The 18,018-nt window shown below is 35.4% G+C and overlaps 1 protein-coding gene across 1 annotated transcript in view; it reads left to right on the top strand.

Annotated features, from left to right (window-relative positions):
- The window catches only part of LOC105624639 (protein alan shepard), a 26,451-nt gene that overhangs the window by 175 nt on the left and 8,258 nt on the right, over window positions 1-18,018 (top strand). Inside the window, exons 2-4 of the mRNA XM_012205996.1 lie at window positions 15,883-16,377; window positions 17,116-17,330; window positions 17,741-17,799. Of these exons, the coding sequence (XP_012061386.1) occupies window positions 15,883-16,377; window positions 17,116-17,330; window positions 17,741-17,799 (769 nt within the window). The remainder of the gene's footprint in view (window positions 1-15,882; window positions 16,378-17,115; window positions 17,331-17,740; window positions 17,800-18,018) is intronic.

Below are 18,018 nucleotides of genomic sequence, written 5' to 3'. Positions count from 1 at the left end.
TACATACATACATACGTATATAGTATAACACACACACAAATGCGCATACGCTCGTTCTCTTTATCTCTCTCTTCCTTGAACCCTCTCAGCCGATCGACGGCGACGACGGGTGCGCAGTGCGCGTGCAACTCGCCGCTTACTTCGCGCAGCTCTGTCGTGCGCGCGAGCGCGTGCTAACGTGGCGTGCGACGACGAACTCACGATGCCCTGTGTATTCGCGCTTTGTATCCCTCATCATCCTTCTCTCCTGTTTCTCGCCGTTATCCGCCTCGTATTCCACAGTTTGTGCAATGGCCCGATATCTTTCTGCACATTTATTTGGATCTGTTCCCGAAAGACCTTTCCATACCCAAAAGGACTATGTTTCTTTGTAGAATGTATCGTCACAATTCTGGGAAAATGATACTTGCTTTATACGTTTACCTAATGGACTTCTGACCTCCAAGAAACGCGATATCGCGACTTATTGTCCAGTTACCTTGGCATTTGTTTTCATTTCTGCTTCTCGTTTCTATGAAAAGTATAAGAATATATATATATTTTTTCCATTGAAGGTTTCTTATACGCGAAGCGTGGCAGGATGGAATCCGGGAACTTGACAAACGACTTCCAAATAAATTCGGAATGCAGAAGCATGGTATATTGTAGGCAAAGGAGTGCCTAACCTAACCTAACTTATCTTCTATTCTCTCGTTCTCCCTCCTCTTATCTCTTCCTTCTCCGATGATATGCTTTCTCAAAGTCGCGTTTCCGCACGCGGGCGCTTGCTCGTGTCTACCAGAGAATATCGGGAAACATTCGCGCGTGCGCGCGCGCGCACACGCGTAGTCGCGGAAAAGCCATGGTGAGTTTTAATCATGGGGGCGGTCAACGGGCGACGAGAGGACAGAGGGACGGCTTGCGGAACCGCCGCTGTAGTTTGACAGTTTGCCGCGGGGCGTCTAGCTGCTGCCCCACCCAGTCGTCTCTTTCTCTCTCTCTCTCTCTCTCTCTCTCTCTCTCCTTCCCTCTCTCTCTTTCTCCCCCGCCAGAACGTCCGTCCGTCTGTCCGTCCATCCATGCCTCTTTCGACCGTCTCACTATGTCTGCCGTAACCCTCCCCCCGTTGCTCCATACTATCCGCTTTGCGTTTTCTCTTTTTCTCTCCGCCGCGCTCCTCTTTCGCTCTCGCGAATACTCGATCCGTCCCGAGTTCCTTTCGGCCACATATTTTCCCTTTTTCTCGTAATCCTGCGAGTTAGCGCGGTTCTACACACTCGACAGACGGCTGATATATTATTCGTTCAGATATTTCATTTGGAGTATTTTATTTGTGTCTCAGCTTAATACATTATTTAGAATTTACGATAAATCTGTTTCAAGATAAACGAGTCTAGTATTTGTTTGTATCGTATTATATTGGCTAAGATTGCACACGAGTTCATTAAGCCCCACTAAATCAAAGTTTTCCAGTCTTTATCTTTTCTAAAAGTGACCAGAAATGGGAACATTTTTCTCTTCGACAAAAAGCATTCTATTTTTATTCCATTTTCTAAGTAGAATGATAAAAACTTTTAAATTCTACAATTAGCAAGCACGTTGTTATTATTGAAAATATGTTACTGATATAAATTGTGAAATGTTAAATGTACTATATAAGCAAAAACATTGACCTTTAAATCGAAATGTTTCTTATGAAGCAATGGATATAATAAAATATATGTTGGCATATTTTTATAGTATATTTTTATAGTATATATTTTTGAGAATAATTAGTGTTATAAAATAACACAGGATATAAATAAATGTCTAACTTTATAAGCTGTACATTAATTAAAACTATTTTTATATTATACACTTCAGGAAAAATGTGTTAAACATTTTGAAGGGGTTTTAAGAAAATTAAAGATGTTTCTAGCTGGGAAAGTCGTCGAAAAACAGTTTTTCACAGTTTTTCTTAAAAACATTTTTTTTACATTTATTTTAATAGGGCTCCAAATATTTCAAGACTTTTAATTTGTAATGGCTAAAGCTTTGAATTTTTTTCTCTCGGAGAAACAAATATAATCTCATTATTAAACTATTCATTTTTGCGACGATTCAAGGACTAGTATAAGTTTAGCTAAATATATTTTTTTGTTTCTCACATTTTATGAATAAAAGTGAGAGATCGACAAAATGGAATTAGCAATGTGAAGTATAAGCGTTATGGTATTTAAAAAAATGCGGCCTGTAACATTCATGGCAAGGTAATTTCGCGAAGTGAGCGTTAGAACGAACTCGTTGAGAACAGAGCAAGGGGAGAGGGGACAGTCGGGGTCGAAAAAGATGTCTAGAAAGGCATGTGTCTCACTAGACGAGAGTAGGAATTCGGCGACGAATAGTACGGTGTTGCAAGTTGCAACGGCGTTCTCTCGGTTGTACAAGTTGCTAATTTTAGTTTGGAACCTGAGACGCCAAATGCTAGAAATTCAATGGGCATCCCACTGTCCCTTGCGGGGTCAGTAATTAATCCTTTAAAAACTCAGAAGTCGATCTCAAAAATTGGAGGAAAGTCAAAAGACTTTATCGTCTTAGTCTGAAAAAAAAAATTCTTTTATTCTTATTATCGATCAAATCTGACCGAAGAGAAAAATATACAACCTTATCGTTAATTTATTAGTAATCTATTTTAATTTTTGCAAAGACGTATTGATGATATTTTAAAGTGCATTATTATGCGTTTTTAATAATAGAGTATCGTGGAAATGGTACGCAAGATTTATCCTTGTTTAACGCAACTGTCGTCATCGTCGTCGAGGAGAGAAGAGGTTATCGAGCACGATGAACGGGTTCAAGTTACTTTGCCGTGATCGTTGTCATCGAGAGGAGTCATTGTACAAAACAGCTGTTCATTTCTCGACGAGCACTGTCTCGATTGAGATTTCTTTTATGCGCGTTTTCACCGCGGTGCGATAATTGGGCGATTCTTATACTGGGTGACTTGACGTTACTTTTGAAGCACTTTGCGTACTAAATATTTCAACAGACCTGATTTAATTTTGCTAATTTGATTCTGCTTAATGGAGGTGCTTGCGAGATTTAGTTTTTAAATACATACGTAAACTCAGAAAACAGTAGTAGCAACTAAAGGTGACAATTAGGTAAGTTTTATATATAGAATTAACGTAAATAATTTAATGAATTATTTTCTAATTATTGCAGACATATAATAATTTACTCAACTATGTGTATTAATTCTAGATATAAAACTTGCATAGTTGTTACCTTCATAGTATCATATCACTCATTTTTTTCTGAGTGTAGATGAGTTTTGCATATTAATTAAAGCCAGTCCATGTATGTAAATAAGTAAATTCATAGCATATGTAATAAAAAAAAGTCGTAATTAAATTTGACGCAAAGAGGATCATTATTTATGATGCAATCGAGAGATTTTAATAATAATTTAACATTTAAAAAATAATCTATAATCAAGTAATATATGCATTTAGAAGTTAATCGTGAAATTGTAATGATGACGAAATAATTTTCCGTGAGAAATGCGAAAAAAACGCGTTGAGTAATTAAATCTTTTCGCACCTCGTTCGCTCGTAATTGGCTAGATCACGCATTAATTGCCGCGAGATAATATGCAATTAATGAGCATCGCATCACGATATCAGACATGCACCTTACACTTTGTAACGCGTACGCATACATGCATGTGTAAACGTGCGAATGTTAAGGGCTCCGTGATACAAGATCTTATTGTATCTTTTTAATTCAACAATTCCGAGAATCAATTGTGTAACAATATTGTTGGCGTACAGGAGTATTGGATCCTGTATTTTATAAAGGAGAATAGGTTCTGCTTTAAAACATTTTAAACAGATAACATTAGTAAGACAAAGCAATATCAGAATTTAAAATTCCTGTCCATAAGATCATTTGATCAGTGGACTATACATCGTATACGAAGAAAAGAAGAAACGTTATCATTGTGAGTGCACTTTGCTTCTTCGAATTCACGATAATCAATTGTCATCGGAATCATGTTGAGGTTCGAAGAACCGCCTGATAAGATCGATCGCATACCGGTACAAAAAAAAACCTGTCTTTTTATCGCTTTTTTTTTCTAAAGACAGATAACCGTGTACCTATTTTGTTTGTGTCCTTATCGAAAGTGCAGATAATACAATCGCACTTTGACTAAATAAACTCGTGAGATAAAGAGAAAGCAAACGCGCGCGGATTTCCTTCGGGTTTGAAAGTCGCTTAACGACGAGCTAATGTCTTTCCAAGTTACTCGTCGACACAACGGGACCGTTATCTCCTCAATTTTCCAATCTTCTCACAGCCTGTCGCGCGTCACTGTCGCTATGCGATATTTTTTTATCGTGTTCTAATACACAGTGATGATAAGTAATAATCGTACAGTTGCATTTAATGATTGGAAGTTTGTTTACCGCGAGAACATTTTTATAAAAGTTAACTTCTCTCGATTTCTAGATAATTTTCAAAAGTATTTATCTTATAATACAATTTTTTAATTGAAATTTTTTTAATGAGATGTTTTTATTAAATTATCTACATTTTTCCGCTATAATTATATACATATTTTTACATCTTTCCTGTTGCGTGAAATTTGAAAAGTGCTTTTTTTTTTCATTTCATCAAGTTCGATATTCCGCGAGATTTCCTAGTCGGACTGCAAACATCGAACGTGGAGAATCGTTCGTTATTGTCGTTGTTTAAGCGTACGCATACAAATGCGTTCAGCGTGATTGATTCACACTTTGTTTTACTGTGAATTTTTTTGTCGAACTGCACAATCATGGCGTGACGAGCGATGAAACTGTCGGAGATAATCAAAGATGGTAGCCATCTTTTTGTACTTTAAACTCTGCTCATCAAATATTTAATCAAGATTTTCAAGAAACGCTTCTTCAAGCAGGTCGATGCGCCGTTTAATCTCTATTCATCGCGTGTCACAATTCGATTGCACTTTGTAATCTGAAGTAATATGACAAAGATAGAACACATATGATATCGACTATATTTTCGTTACACGTGACGCGTGAATTGAAAAATCACACGTAGATGCGAAAAAGAATTGAATTTATATTTATTCTTAATTTATGAATATGAAATATATCCGTAATATCTCGTATCGCACATAAAGTGTGAAAATAATTCATGTAGAGATATCATTATTTTTCGATGTAGTTTTCTTAGATTACAAGAGATTCTCGGAAAAGCATTTCTTGCAACTATATCTTAGAATCTTTTGTTGGACTGTTAATAATGATTGATGAATTATTATTTCTTGACTATAGAAGTCTGTTCTAACATAAAAAAACGGACTCCGATATTTCCTCGTTTTTTTTCCTGATAATATTTCACAATGTAAGATATTTTTATATAAGAAATTCATTTTAAAGAATTCATTGAATTTTAGTAAATTTTCATTAAAAAAAAAAATCTGGGCTGTTTATATTGGTCCGTAATTATACCTTTTATCATTAAATGCATATACATCGATAAAGGTGAAGTGCGAATATACGGGTTTTCTCTTCATCGCGAAATGTATTGCTCCATATTTAAACATTATGAAATATTCAAATATTTAATATTCCTTTGATATTTCTTATTTTGTTTTTATCTTTTTTGCATTTCTTCTAATAATTAGTATCAAATAAGTATTTTCGTAACGTTTATAAGATAATAAACGAGTAATACAGACTTGAGACCTCTCAAATGCATATGTTGTTGACAGTTACGACGCATTCTAACTATTGCATCGAGTGAATGACACGGCGCGCACCGCAAAACTTCTCTTTTTCACTTTGTTTTTGTGGCGAACCGAAGTTTTTGCCGTGGGCACTGGAGCGAAAACAAAACCGAAGCCGTACCTCGGTTATCGAGTATCGTGACTTATACCTACGCCTATCTATTTCTTATTAGAATTTAACACCATCATGATTGAAGGCGATCGTTAAACTAATTCACATCAGTTCTAATCTCTTTTATATATAGAGAAACAAATGCAATAATTTCCTTATACTTTAATCGCTCTTACAGTACATTGACATTAATTATTTGATTATAAATAATAAACTTAATTAATGAGTAACAAGTGAATGAGATTAATAAGAAAAAAATTAATCGATATTCATCAATAAGTACATAATATTTAATAAGCGTTAACATGAGAGTAATAATAAATGAGCAAAAGATTGGAATAGCTTTTCAGCATGACATTTTTGAAGGAACCATGGTTCCCAGGAAAGTCCTGTTGTCGCTGCGGGACAATCACGGATCGCATTAGTGTCATTATCATCTCACCCTCTTGCTGCCATTCCACACCCTATCGCGCTCGACCGGGGATTATTTCGAGACCGGAAGGTGCGCGAAAACGAGATTAACAAGATCGAAGAGGGATTTCCGGTGAAAAGAGAAGGAGAACTCGTCCTTTCGGCATCGCGCCGACCGCCGTGGTTAATCGATATCATCCTTTCTACGCCTATTCTGCACCCTACCGCACACTCTTCTGACGCAACCCCTTCACTGTCCGCCTTTTCTACATCGTGAACAATATCTTATACTAGTCGACAGTGCCTCTCTCAATACCGTTTTTTCAATTTTTGGCAAACTCTTTCCGGTAGAATGTCATGCTGCGATCCGTCGATTTATAAAACTTAGGAAGAAAGAAAGTAAATCCTTGAAAAATACGTGCTTATGCATAATTGTGCAATTAGTGCCGGTCAATGTTACGGTGAACAAAGAAAGATCCTTTGCATAAAAACAAGATAATACATTTTTTTTTAAGTCTGCTTTTAGAGAAAAATTATTTTAAAGATGTTGAATGTCGCCAAGCATGCCTTAGTCATTTATAAAATATTTTTTCCTTGAGGAAAGTATTGATTAAATTGTTATAATACAAAAGGAAAAACGCTGGAAAAAAATGCTAATTTTCTATAAAGATTTTTTTTCAGTGTTTTAAGATCATTTTTGTAATCTTAATAGCGAGTGAATTTTTCTACCGTTTTCTACATGAGTATGAAATACAAATTGCCGTGCAATCTCGCAACTGAATCTTGAGATCTGCGCAAATGTGTGAGCACCTTTATTGTTTCCACCTGCATTGGCGGCCTCAGCGCCTCGTTTTCACCTCCTCGCCATTCACGAAGTTTACCGGCCGGCAGCACACGGTGCACAACGGTACCCGATGACGACGCCGGTTGCCGCCGTTGCCGGTGTCAAGGTCGTCCGTCCGTCCGTCTGCTCGTCTGTCCGATGCGCCGTGGCCTTTCTAACATGCCGTGTCGTTGCTAAAACACTCGTGAAGAAAATCGAAGCTATCTGACCACACAATACGACGCTGTGACATTCGCCCGATTTCAAACAAGCAGGATATTTCGTTTATTCGATATTATTAACTATAGTTTATTAACTATTCAGGAGATTATGTTATTTATATTACTTGAGATATTTTGAAGAAGCTATGCAGAATGTATTTGCAAAACTGATAAGATATGTATTTCAAAATTTTCGTAAGACCTTTTTATTTATTCAGACAGGCTGTCCGAAATATTTACGTCAATAATACAAAAAAACATGAGAAAATATTGTGAGAAAGAATTGTTTGAAGAAAGTGTTATCGTAATTTTATTATCAGTTTTGTCGATTTAAAAAAAATTTTTTTAATGGATGATGTTAATGTTGTATTTTGTGGAATAACTGAAAGTGTTTTCGATAATGAGAACTACAATATTTGCGCTATAGAGTTTCTTTTTTGTGAAAATTGAGGAAAATTTCGCGTTGCGTCTCAGTTGGATAAGGATCCTCTCTTCGGTATTGTTGCGATTGAGACGCTCTAGATCTGAAATTAGAGAGAGGGGGAGGGGAGAGAGAGAGAGGAGGGGGCGGGGGGGGCCTCCGGCCTAGATACACGCAGTCAAGGTCCATCGTCTGTTTGTCTGCATGGCGTGCACCTTCGTTACATCATCTAATACGAAAAACAGCACTTTTTATCTCACTGCATGAGATGAAACTTGTCTATTGTAAAAAGAACAATTCTGTAGAACAATTCTGTATCCAATCATGTAGAAATATTTTGTGCTCTTTGCTACTTTCAATTGATATTATTACTCTGATATTGTCAAGGAGTTATTAAGAGAATTATTTCAAAATATATACTAAGTAATGTATTCTTTCGTACATCTAGAGATATTTTTTGAAAATTTTGTTAAATATTATATAAAAATATACACATATTTACATTGAGAATTTCACTCACAATATAATCATATGATGATTCATGACGCTGTAGCTGCATGATTCATTCGACAGAAAGTTGATTTTCCAAGTTTGGCTGTATAGATTATTAAGTATCAATCTAATTTGACATTGAAAGAAAATAAATTTTTTTTTAAATACTGAAAAATATGTAATGGACTAAAAAGTTTAGAAATAGATAGATCTCTCTTCAATTCTATATTTATTTATAGTAACAGAATTGTGCAAATAAATATATTATATAAAGATAATTATACATTACTCATAAAATACACATAACCATAATTATCAGAATAATTGTTTATGCAAGATGCAAGATTATAAGCATATAAATTGAAGTTATTCATCATTGTGCGTATTTCGATAGCATATGTAAGTAATAAAATGAGTAATTTAAATAAATATTGTAATTGTAAAATAAAATAAATTTTTTATAAAATAAATTTGTTACGGTCTTGTATAGATATAGATAAAATGTACATTCAAAATCTAAAAAAATATTCACGGCATATCAATTGAGTTATCATGTTTGCCGCATTGTACTAATAACATTAGATCGTATGAGCTAATAAATTCGCATAGTCGCTACATGCTAATTCATGTAAATTATAGTAATGCAAGAAAAATTTATTTTTTGTCTTTCAGACTTTCTATCGAAGTTGATTTCATATGTATTTATGTAGGTATACTGCCCTGTATGCACATCGGAATGCTATAATTGGCCATTGATATGCAATACGAGCTCGAATTTTATTGTCTGCATTCCTGATGCAGAAATTTTATTTACTATATCGCTCATTAATTTATGATTGTTAAACAAAAAGTAATATTTTATACAAGAGAAACATTTTTTAATTGACAAAATATTTTATTTTTTGACAATGAATGTATTTTTATAACATCATTAATATTTTTATAGAAGAAAAATTATAGAAGAAAAGATTTAAAACTTGGAAAAAGTTAAATTAGAATAGCAAATTAGAATTGGATAAAAAACAAGACAAAACAGATAATTAAATAATCTAATTTAAATGATAAAATGGCGAAAATTATAATAGCAATGTAGATAATCGGTATTTATAATTAATAATAATGTGATTTTAATTATAAAAATGAAATAATTTTTTATCTAAATATGCCGGACTTGTTGTTTTCATATTCTATGTTTGCAAGTTTCGGATTTACAGTTCTCAAGCAATGAGGAAAAAATAGATTGATCAACAATATGACGGAAGTAACGTATTACTTAACTAATGTGACAGGCTGATTGGTTATACTTACAAATTCGCACCATGGGGATTGTAGGGTTCAATTCATACAACTGTAACGTCGTTTGCATACTCACACAAAAATAGTGGTCCTTTTAGCCTACCTGATCTTTCTGGAATTGTTCCCAATGCTATTTTCGTAAATATTTTCTCTAACAAAAACTAAAAGATCTTCAAGCATGTAAAGTGTTATAAAGCGCATTTATTATGATAAAGATACATTTATCAAATTTATCAGTTTATATATATTAATAAATTTAAAAATTTATAATTATATTAATATGTTAATATCAAGTTATAAATATATTACATCTATATTACACTAGTATCACGGTAATAATCAATAAAATTAAGTCAATTATTATAAATTAATGCATTTAGAGTGATGTTGACTCGATGAAATTGTCGATATTATAGGTTAGAAAGTTAAAATATCTATTAAAATTGATTAAAATCTTGAGAGATATATTACCTAATTCTAAAGTAAACTTCATGGAAAGCTGTTATTTATCATCAATTTGCAAATTCGTTTATGTTTCGATATTTTTTTATAAGAAAAAGGCTTGTCAAATTGTTAAAATTAAAATCACAAATTTACGCGATCGCGTGCAGTATGAGAATCTTGAAAAATCTAAATGTTAAATTTATAGCAACCTTGATCCTCGATGTACTCACTGAAATCCGAACTTGTAATCGTCTCGGTTTCAGCTACCGTGCAAAATCGACGAAAGCGCGTACTCAGTCGCATTACCCATATCTCTTCTCGCCAGCATTGTCCCCTGTGCGCTATAAGAAGACGGAAGCATGCGACCGCCGGCTAATAATATCCGTCACCAGCCTAAACTCGGATAAAGGGTGTCAAATCCGAGACGCCCAGGCAGTCAGCCGGTCATGTCCCTGTTTGTTTCCTTTTTTCTTTCCTTTCTTATGCTCCTTTCTATCAATGTAAATTAACTTTAATCTTGGTTTCGATTTGGTTTCGACTCATTCTTAGAATTAGAAAAAGATGAAGAGTTTATTGAACCGAGATTAAAATTAAACTACATTGTAGAAATGGGCATTAGACGAGCTTTTTTGAACTTATTAGAGAAGGTGTGTCGCTGCACTAAAGCAGTGTACGTATTAATTTCGTAAAATTCATAATTTATTATTGAAGTTTCAATCGAAATTTTGTACAAATTACCGATATACATATGATTTTTTTTTTCGTTTTTTTCGAACAGTTACTTTCGAATAATGACAAATTGACGGAACTCTAAGCGGATCTAAGTAATTTATAAGTGTAAACGCATTTTTATTGTACAAGTTAATTATTAATAGGCTATAGGTTTCCACTTTTCTATCGTTACATAGGACATTTTATATTGAAAAAAACAATGCGCTTAATCTCGGTTCAACTCTTAATCTTTTTCTAATTCTTAGATCTAGAAAAATGAAAATTGATCCAGTCTTGAAAAGGAGTGAAAAAGAGTTCAATTTTCATTCTTTAAGAGTGAGACTTGATTCTTTAGAATAAGGTTCATTCTAAAAAATAGATTTAGAAAATAGAAGAAATTGAAATATTGTAGATAGTAGTAGTAACTTGTTATTTGTTTATTGGTTCATTGCAAATGATATTTTTATTGAAAGCTTTTTATCGACATTATCATCGTGAACTATTTTTAAGAGAAAAATTTTCCTAAGAATCATTCGAAGGAGTAATTGTTGTCCCCAATTCCGCCCAATTCTGTCGATCGATCGATCGTTACTTAGTCAATGTCGCATCCGCTTGCGTTCGTGTTACGCGTTGCGTTGTTCCTCCTCGTTCTTGCCTCGTTCTGCGAGTTGCGTATATGCGGCCAATGCAGCAGCCGCGCGCGCATTCATGCCACCGCTCACGTAGATAGTACGTGTCGTTCGAGAAACGCGGGCAACGTGCATAGCTTTCCTTCCCGTGGCGACGATGCACGCCGCTCCTCGATGACGCGACGGATGCACCGACGCGGCGCCGCGACGCGACACTCGCTCGATTCGATTACGCCTCGAGCGATTGCGCCTTCGAGGACGGATGTTCATACGCGTCCGTACGTGTCCGTGCGTATGTAAACGGCAGTGAATTATAGCCATTTGCGAGAGTGCCTGATGCAGCCTGACGCGCGAGATGCAGCCCACTTTTGCCTCCTCAACCGACGAAGAATTAATTTTGACGATTCGAGCGCGAATGTCAAGTCTATATGTTAATTAAAATCGGAAGATAAATTACAATAAATTCATCATTGACTTTATAATTTGACACGATTTTATTTCCATAATTTGATTTTGTTTTTTGCATGCATTCCGATACCTTTCGGCTTTCTCGAATTCAATTAAGGAAGAAAATCGGTACGCTCTGATACCGCGAATTGAATTGAATTCTTTTAAACGTTCAATCGTTTAGACGTACATTTTAACGTGCGTACGGCGTTGTTAGCTTAAGTTGCGGAAAAATGCAATTGATGCGACTGCACCACTCGTACATCTGCTTGTTGCCTGCGCGCGAAAGAGTTCCTTCTCGTACGCGCGAGTGCGCGCATACCGCGCATACCGTTTCTTCACCTTGATGGAATACGCGACGACACACCGGGTGTCCGCGATACCCTTACGCGATATTTACGATAAGATTAATCTTTGCACTGGGAACGATATTATCGGAACGATATTTTTTTAGTAATTATAAATTACAATCGTAAGTGATACTTTAATGATGAAAACTACGAGTCGTTATTATAAAATATTTGTGAATTGTTTGAAGGTGGCTCAAAAATATAAAATATAAATAATATGGAGCATACAGCACTAGATGTTTTTTAAAGGGAAGTCATATATTTAAAATTATCATCTAATAAAATAACGTAGATGTTTCGATCAAGATTTGAGACCATCATCTGTACATAACAATATCAAGATGTTAAATAAAGAAATACATAAAAATTAAATGATGAAAGCTAGTCAAAAAAGATGATAAAACAATTTTACAATCGCTATGGTACGAGTTAACAGAAGTTAACTCGTTAAGTTGAAGTCCAGAAATTGAAGTTGAACAATATTCAATCGTTTATGAAGTATTTTCTATTACGTTAAGATTTCTTATTACAAGAAGCAAAGTGTGACTTCGTGTGAAAAATACGGAATTTTCAGATTCTATAAAATTTTTTACTACGTTATTACATGATAATTTTAAATATATGACTTCCGTTTAAAACGTCTAGTGTTGTGGCTGTATGCTCTCTATTATTTATAATTAAAATATTGTTGAAATTATACGCGTGATATTCAATGGCAAAATGAAAAATTTTTTATGAAAAATTAACATACTTTTAGAAATTACTAAAAGTTATTTATTACTTATGAATATACATCTCCCGTCTTTTAATTAGAGGTATACATAATTTGGATTTTATATGCAAATTTATAGTGTATACGGTATATTATATCTTGAATTGACGAAAAATCCAAATCGGCTGCAATCACCATCCGGTACAATCAGGCGACACGAGATGCGTGATGGGAATTTCTCTAAAGTAACAATAAAGAAAAACCGAAAACGTACATTCCGAGTTATCACGGGCGCGTGTCCGCCCGCTAATAGAGCGTGACGCGTCCAAGAGTAAGCGAGAGGCGTCCGGTAGGTATATTTCTCCGGTATGTGGCGCATATCCTGGATCTATCCCTCTCGTCGTCCTTAGAAGAAAGCGCGCGAGATACACGCTGGCGGAGCGCATCCAATTAACGACTACGCTACGATAATGTATGCCGATTTGATAAAAACGCTCGCTCGCATTCTCGCATCTCACGGTATAACTGATGTATTATAAAATGGAAACGATATAGAGCAGCGGTATGTCGTTAGAATCCCCCCGCCCTCTTATCCAAGACATACCTCGGATCTGGTTGCTTACAAGTGCGATAACGAGAAGCAAGGTCAGCAGGCGACCCGAATTTTATTACAATACATGTACAGTCATTAAGAAACGTTATATCATCAAAGAAAAAACTGATTTATCTCGAGATAGAGGTGAAAAAAAATTTGCATGATTTTTCCTGATTAATATTATTTTGTGATGCCACACACAAAAAAATAATAGGTTTTTTTACTTTTTGGAGTAATCAAAAATTAAGTTTCTTTGAAGAAAACGTATTATTATAAAATTGATCGAGGAAGATTTATATTTTATATAGTAAGCACATTAAATTTGTTTTAATTTAATAATCTTGATTCAAGATTAAATTCACTAGGAATTTGATGCTTGGGATGAATTTATGACAGATTTGTAGATACATGAACTTTTTCGAAATATTTGATACACGTAATTATTACTTGCGATATGTATATTTTTTTGTATGGAAACTTTAGCTGATAAACACTGATGAAGGTGATATAACATGTTGCACTAAGCGACGAAAATGTTCGGAAAGGAGAACTGAAGACTGGGCGAGATGAAGAAAGAATGAACGAGTAGAGTTTGCGTTAGAACGATGCGCGGGACAGACGAAGTGAACAGGAAGTGACATCCGGTCGGTCGATCAGTCGGTCGGTCGGCGGTCTATCTCTCTCTTTCTCTGACCGGATCATACGACATTGTGCATTTCGTCGTTGCTGAGGGCCGCGTCATGCCGTGTGACTGTTCGATGGTCGACCACAGTCGAATCATCCCGTTGTCTGATTTTATATCGCTCCGCCGATGCGTCACGAATTCTAACTATACATAGGGTGTCTCGAAGTGACACCCTATGTATAGTTCGAATCATAGATTTTTAGCCATTGTGAATTGATATTTTTTTCCATGAAAATATCGAGCCATACCGTGATTCTTCGAGCAATTAATGACGCAGATCTGTTTAAGGAACAAACTTTGGAGGAATATAAATGAAATAACTTATTTTTTTTTTTTAGTTCAATTTCACAAGATCTCATTTTGATTTTTGACTTTTTTTTTTTGAAGGAGATATAGGTAACATTGAAAATATAAAAAAAGTTGCGTGATAAGTGATGGACTGGCAACAGTCGATAGATACGCGATTGATACTAGCGCACTTGAATGCTGTTAGAAAGATACATCCCGATGCTCGTGAGAATGAAACATTCGAAGACGAAAAGACTGAAAGTGAGATAGAGAACGGCCGTTCTTTCTTGTTATCGGAAAGGCGTGACCGCGCGAGGTCACTGATAAACGATAACGGATAGAGTCTTTCTCTCTTCTTCTTATCGACGTGTGCGGGAAACTATGGAGCTGGCGGAACGCGATCGCTTTCTAAAATAGTATGCCGTTTCGTTCAAGAAAATCGATAGACGACTGATGCAATGGTTGCATCGATATTAAAGGTCCGGTCACTGCAGTCGCGATCAACTGTGATGTCAGAAGAGAAAAAAATTAAAAATTAAAAGCGAATTGCCTTTTTTTTATTAATCGTATTTACGATTGTGAATTTATAAGTTCTAACTTTACATTACTTTTTTTTTTTTTTTTTTCATTTTAAATCAAGTTATACTTAAATCATTAGAGAATATTTTTATCTAAACGCTTCAGTTCTTTAATTGAAGGAAAAATTATAAAGAAATTTTGAATGTTAAGTACTATTTTTCCAGCAGTTTTAGATGAATATCAAGCGTTTCTATTATTTTTTGGCAATTGCTTCTTACGTTATTTTACCAACATAAAATAATATTATGCTCATTAAATTATTGTTCCTGATAATTGAGCATATAAAAATAGCGACAATTTTAAGATCGCTAAATTGAGATTATCTTCCTTCATTTCTAGAGATAAATTAACGTAGCAACGATAATCGATCAACTTATTATGATAAGAATCCATTATTATCCAACTGTTGAAACTCAAACAAGAGAATTTGCTGATAAAAGCATTGACGTATAATACTTGATACTTGATGATCTTAATGAGTTATTTATCAAACAACGGCATTGCAACAGAACTGATACCATAGATTATATTTATATTTCCTTTTCCCTTCCAATCATCAATTGTTATTAGAAAGCCAAGTTTTGTTCAAATAACTTCTTCGTTACTACTCTAAAAATAACTTTTTATAAAGCTGTATATTTTTATGCATAATTCATGACTATAAATATATATATATATATATATTATTTTTTTTTTTCGATATCACTAAAATTTACAATTTCATCTGAAACGAGTAGAAAAGAATCCCGTTCAATTGAATTTTTTAAATCGTATACAATTCTTCATACTTGTAATAATTCATATTTTATCATGTTATCAAAAAGGTCATATGTATAATTATTTGCTTAGGAACAATGAAAATAAAGAGAAAAACTCCCAAAGTCCCGTTTAACTGAGATCTTTCTGATTTTCAGAATACGAATGGACCGAGGCCGACGTATGTGGGCGCCAACAACGGTAACGCCGGCGGCACCGGGGGCGGCGGTGGAGGCGGTGGCGGTGGTGGTAGCGGCGGCGGCGGCGGCGGCGGCGGCGCCGCTAATGCAGGCGGCGTCGGCGTGGGACCGGCAGCCGGCGCGGGTGGCGGCGGCGGTGGTGGCGGCGGTGGCGGTGGCGGTGGCCACGGATTGAAGGGCAACACAGGCGGTGGACCGCGCGGCGGCAACCCGGTGCAGTACCGTGCGAGCGGCGGCGGTGGCGGCGGAGGTGGTGCGGCCGCCTGGAGTACGGCGCCGTCTCACGCGGCTGCGGCCGCGGCGGCGGCAGCGGCAGTCACGTACCCACCTTACACGCGTTATCCAAGTGCGGCAGCAGCGGCTGCGGCGGCCGCCGCGGTCGGTGGCGGTCCCCAGCAGCTACCGGCATCCGTTAATCCCTTCGTCACCGCCACATACGCGCAGCACGCGACGGTAAGTCGCATTCACTGTGTTTTCTAATCTCTCCGTTGACTTTGTCCATGACAATAAACCCAAGACCCCGTCGCGCGACAAGTGGAAAGTCGCAAAAGCTGGAACGAGACGTAGGTCACTTTGATAAGCATTTAATGCTCTGCGTATTTACAAATTTATTGTTGTAAACGAGGACTGAGGAAGGAAATATGTCATTTATAAATTTATGTAACTCCTTTAGAATCGTTTTTACGTAAAAAACAAATAGCACTTTTATTTTCAGTACATGGAATTCTTGCTTATCAAAATTCATTTTAAAATGAATTTTATTTAATCCTATTATTTAAATATGAAAATAATAGTTTCGAGATTATAGAGTACTAATTTTATATTTTTATTGCACGCAAGTCATTGATTATGTTATGATAATATGATTTATAGCAGAATGCTAAATTCGTGTAAAGACTATAGTCCTTAGAAAAACATAATTTAATAAGCGAATTGATTAATCATACAGTAGAAAATGTAAGGTAATAATAACGTAAGTAGTAGCGAATTCAAAATGTTGATTTTCTTTCTCTTTACGTCTTACTACTGAAGTTTTTATGTGCCTTTAGCCTATTGTAACACAAGATAATACATGTTTAAGATAATACATGTTGTATCGATTCGATAAAAACGATAGGCTCTATAAAATTAATTGTTCTTGACTCTTTTCGAACATCTTTAGTTATCGCACAGTATTGATGGTGCTTACAGTACGGTGGACAGCGGGTGCCTACAGCTTCATCCCCAGCAAACACTAACAGCAGCTCCAGTAGTGCCACTGGCAGTCAAAGCGGGACAATGAGCACGAATCTCAGCAACAATGCCATGCAGGGTCAACAAGCAGAGCAGCTGTCTAAAACGAATCTATATATCCGTGGCCTCAACCAGAATACGACTGACAAAGACCTCGTTAATATGTGTTCTCAGTAAGTAACGTTATACACGTGATCGTAAATATTTGTATATCATGATGAAATACATAAATATTATGAATTTTTTTTGACATTTATGTCGTACTGTACGAGTCAAAATTTATTATTCAGAGTTCTTAATGTCATGTAGCAATTTATATGCCAGAGCAATTTTGGGGAATTAAACTCGGATCTGATTGATAAATGATTGTGCTGGAACTGCCAGCTGGGAGCTATCTAGTATCCCAAATGTAAATTAATGTTATTTATCGTAATATAGATAGAAATCGTATATACAACTATTGCTTATTAACAATTATATTAGTTTATAGTGGTCGTATCAATAATTTATACTTTTTGAAATTGCATAGTTATAAGTGTAAATTAATGCAAATACATCAGATCAAAACTCAATATTTTTGCAGGTACGGAACTATAACTTCCACCAAGGCGATTTTAGACAAAAATACAAACAAATGTAAAGGTAATTAATGCACGCCCTCAGTATTTTTTAATTTCTTGGATTTATACACACACACACACACACACACACACACACACACACACACACACACACACACACACACACACATATATATATATATATATATCAATATATTATTATATATTAATNTTTATACTANATAGTATATATATTAGAGTATATTATATANATATAATAATAATATATGTAGATAATAAT

Source organism: Atta cephalotes (assembly GCF_000143395.1).
Source record: "Atta cephalotes unplaced genomic scaffold scaffold00083, whole genome shotgun sequence".
Lineage (NCBI taxonomy): Eukaryota > Metazoa > Arthropoda > Insecta > Hymenoptera > Formicidae > Atta > Atta cephalotes.
This window is presented reverse-complemented; position numbering and strand designations above follow the sequence as displayed.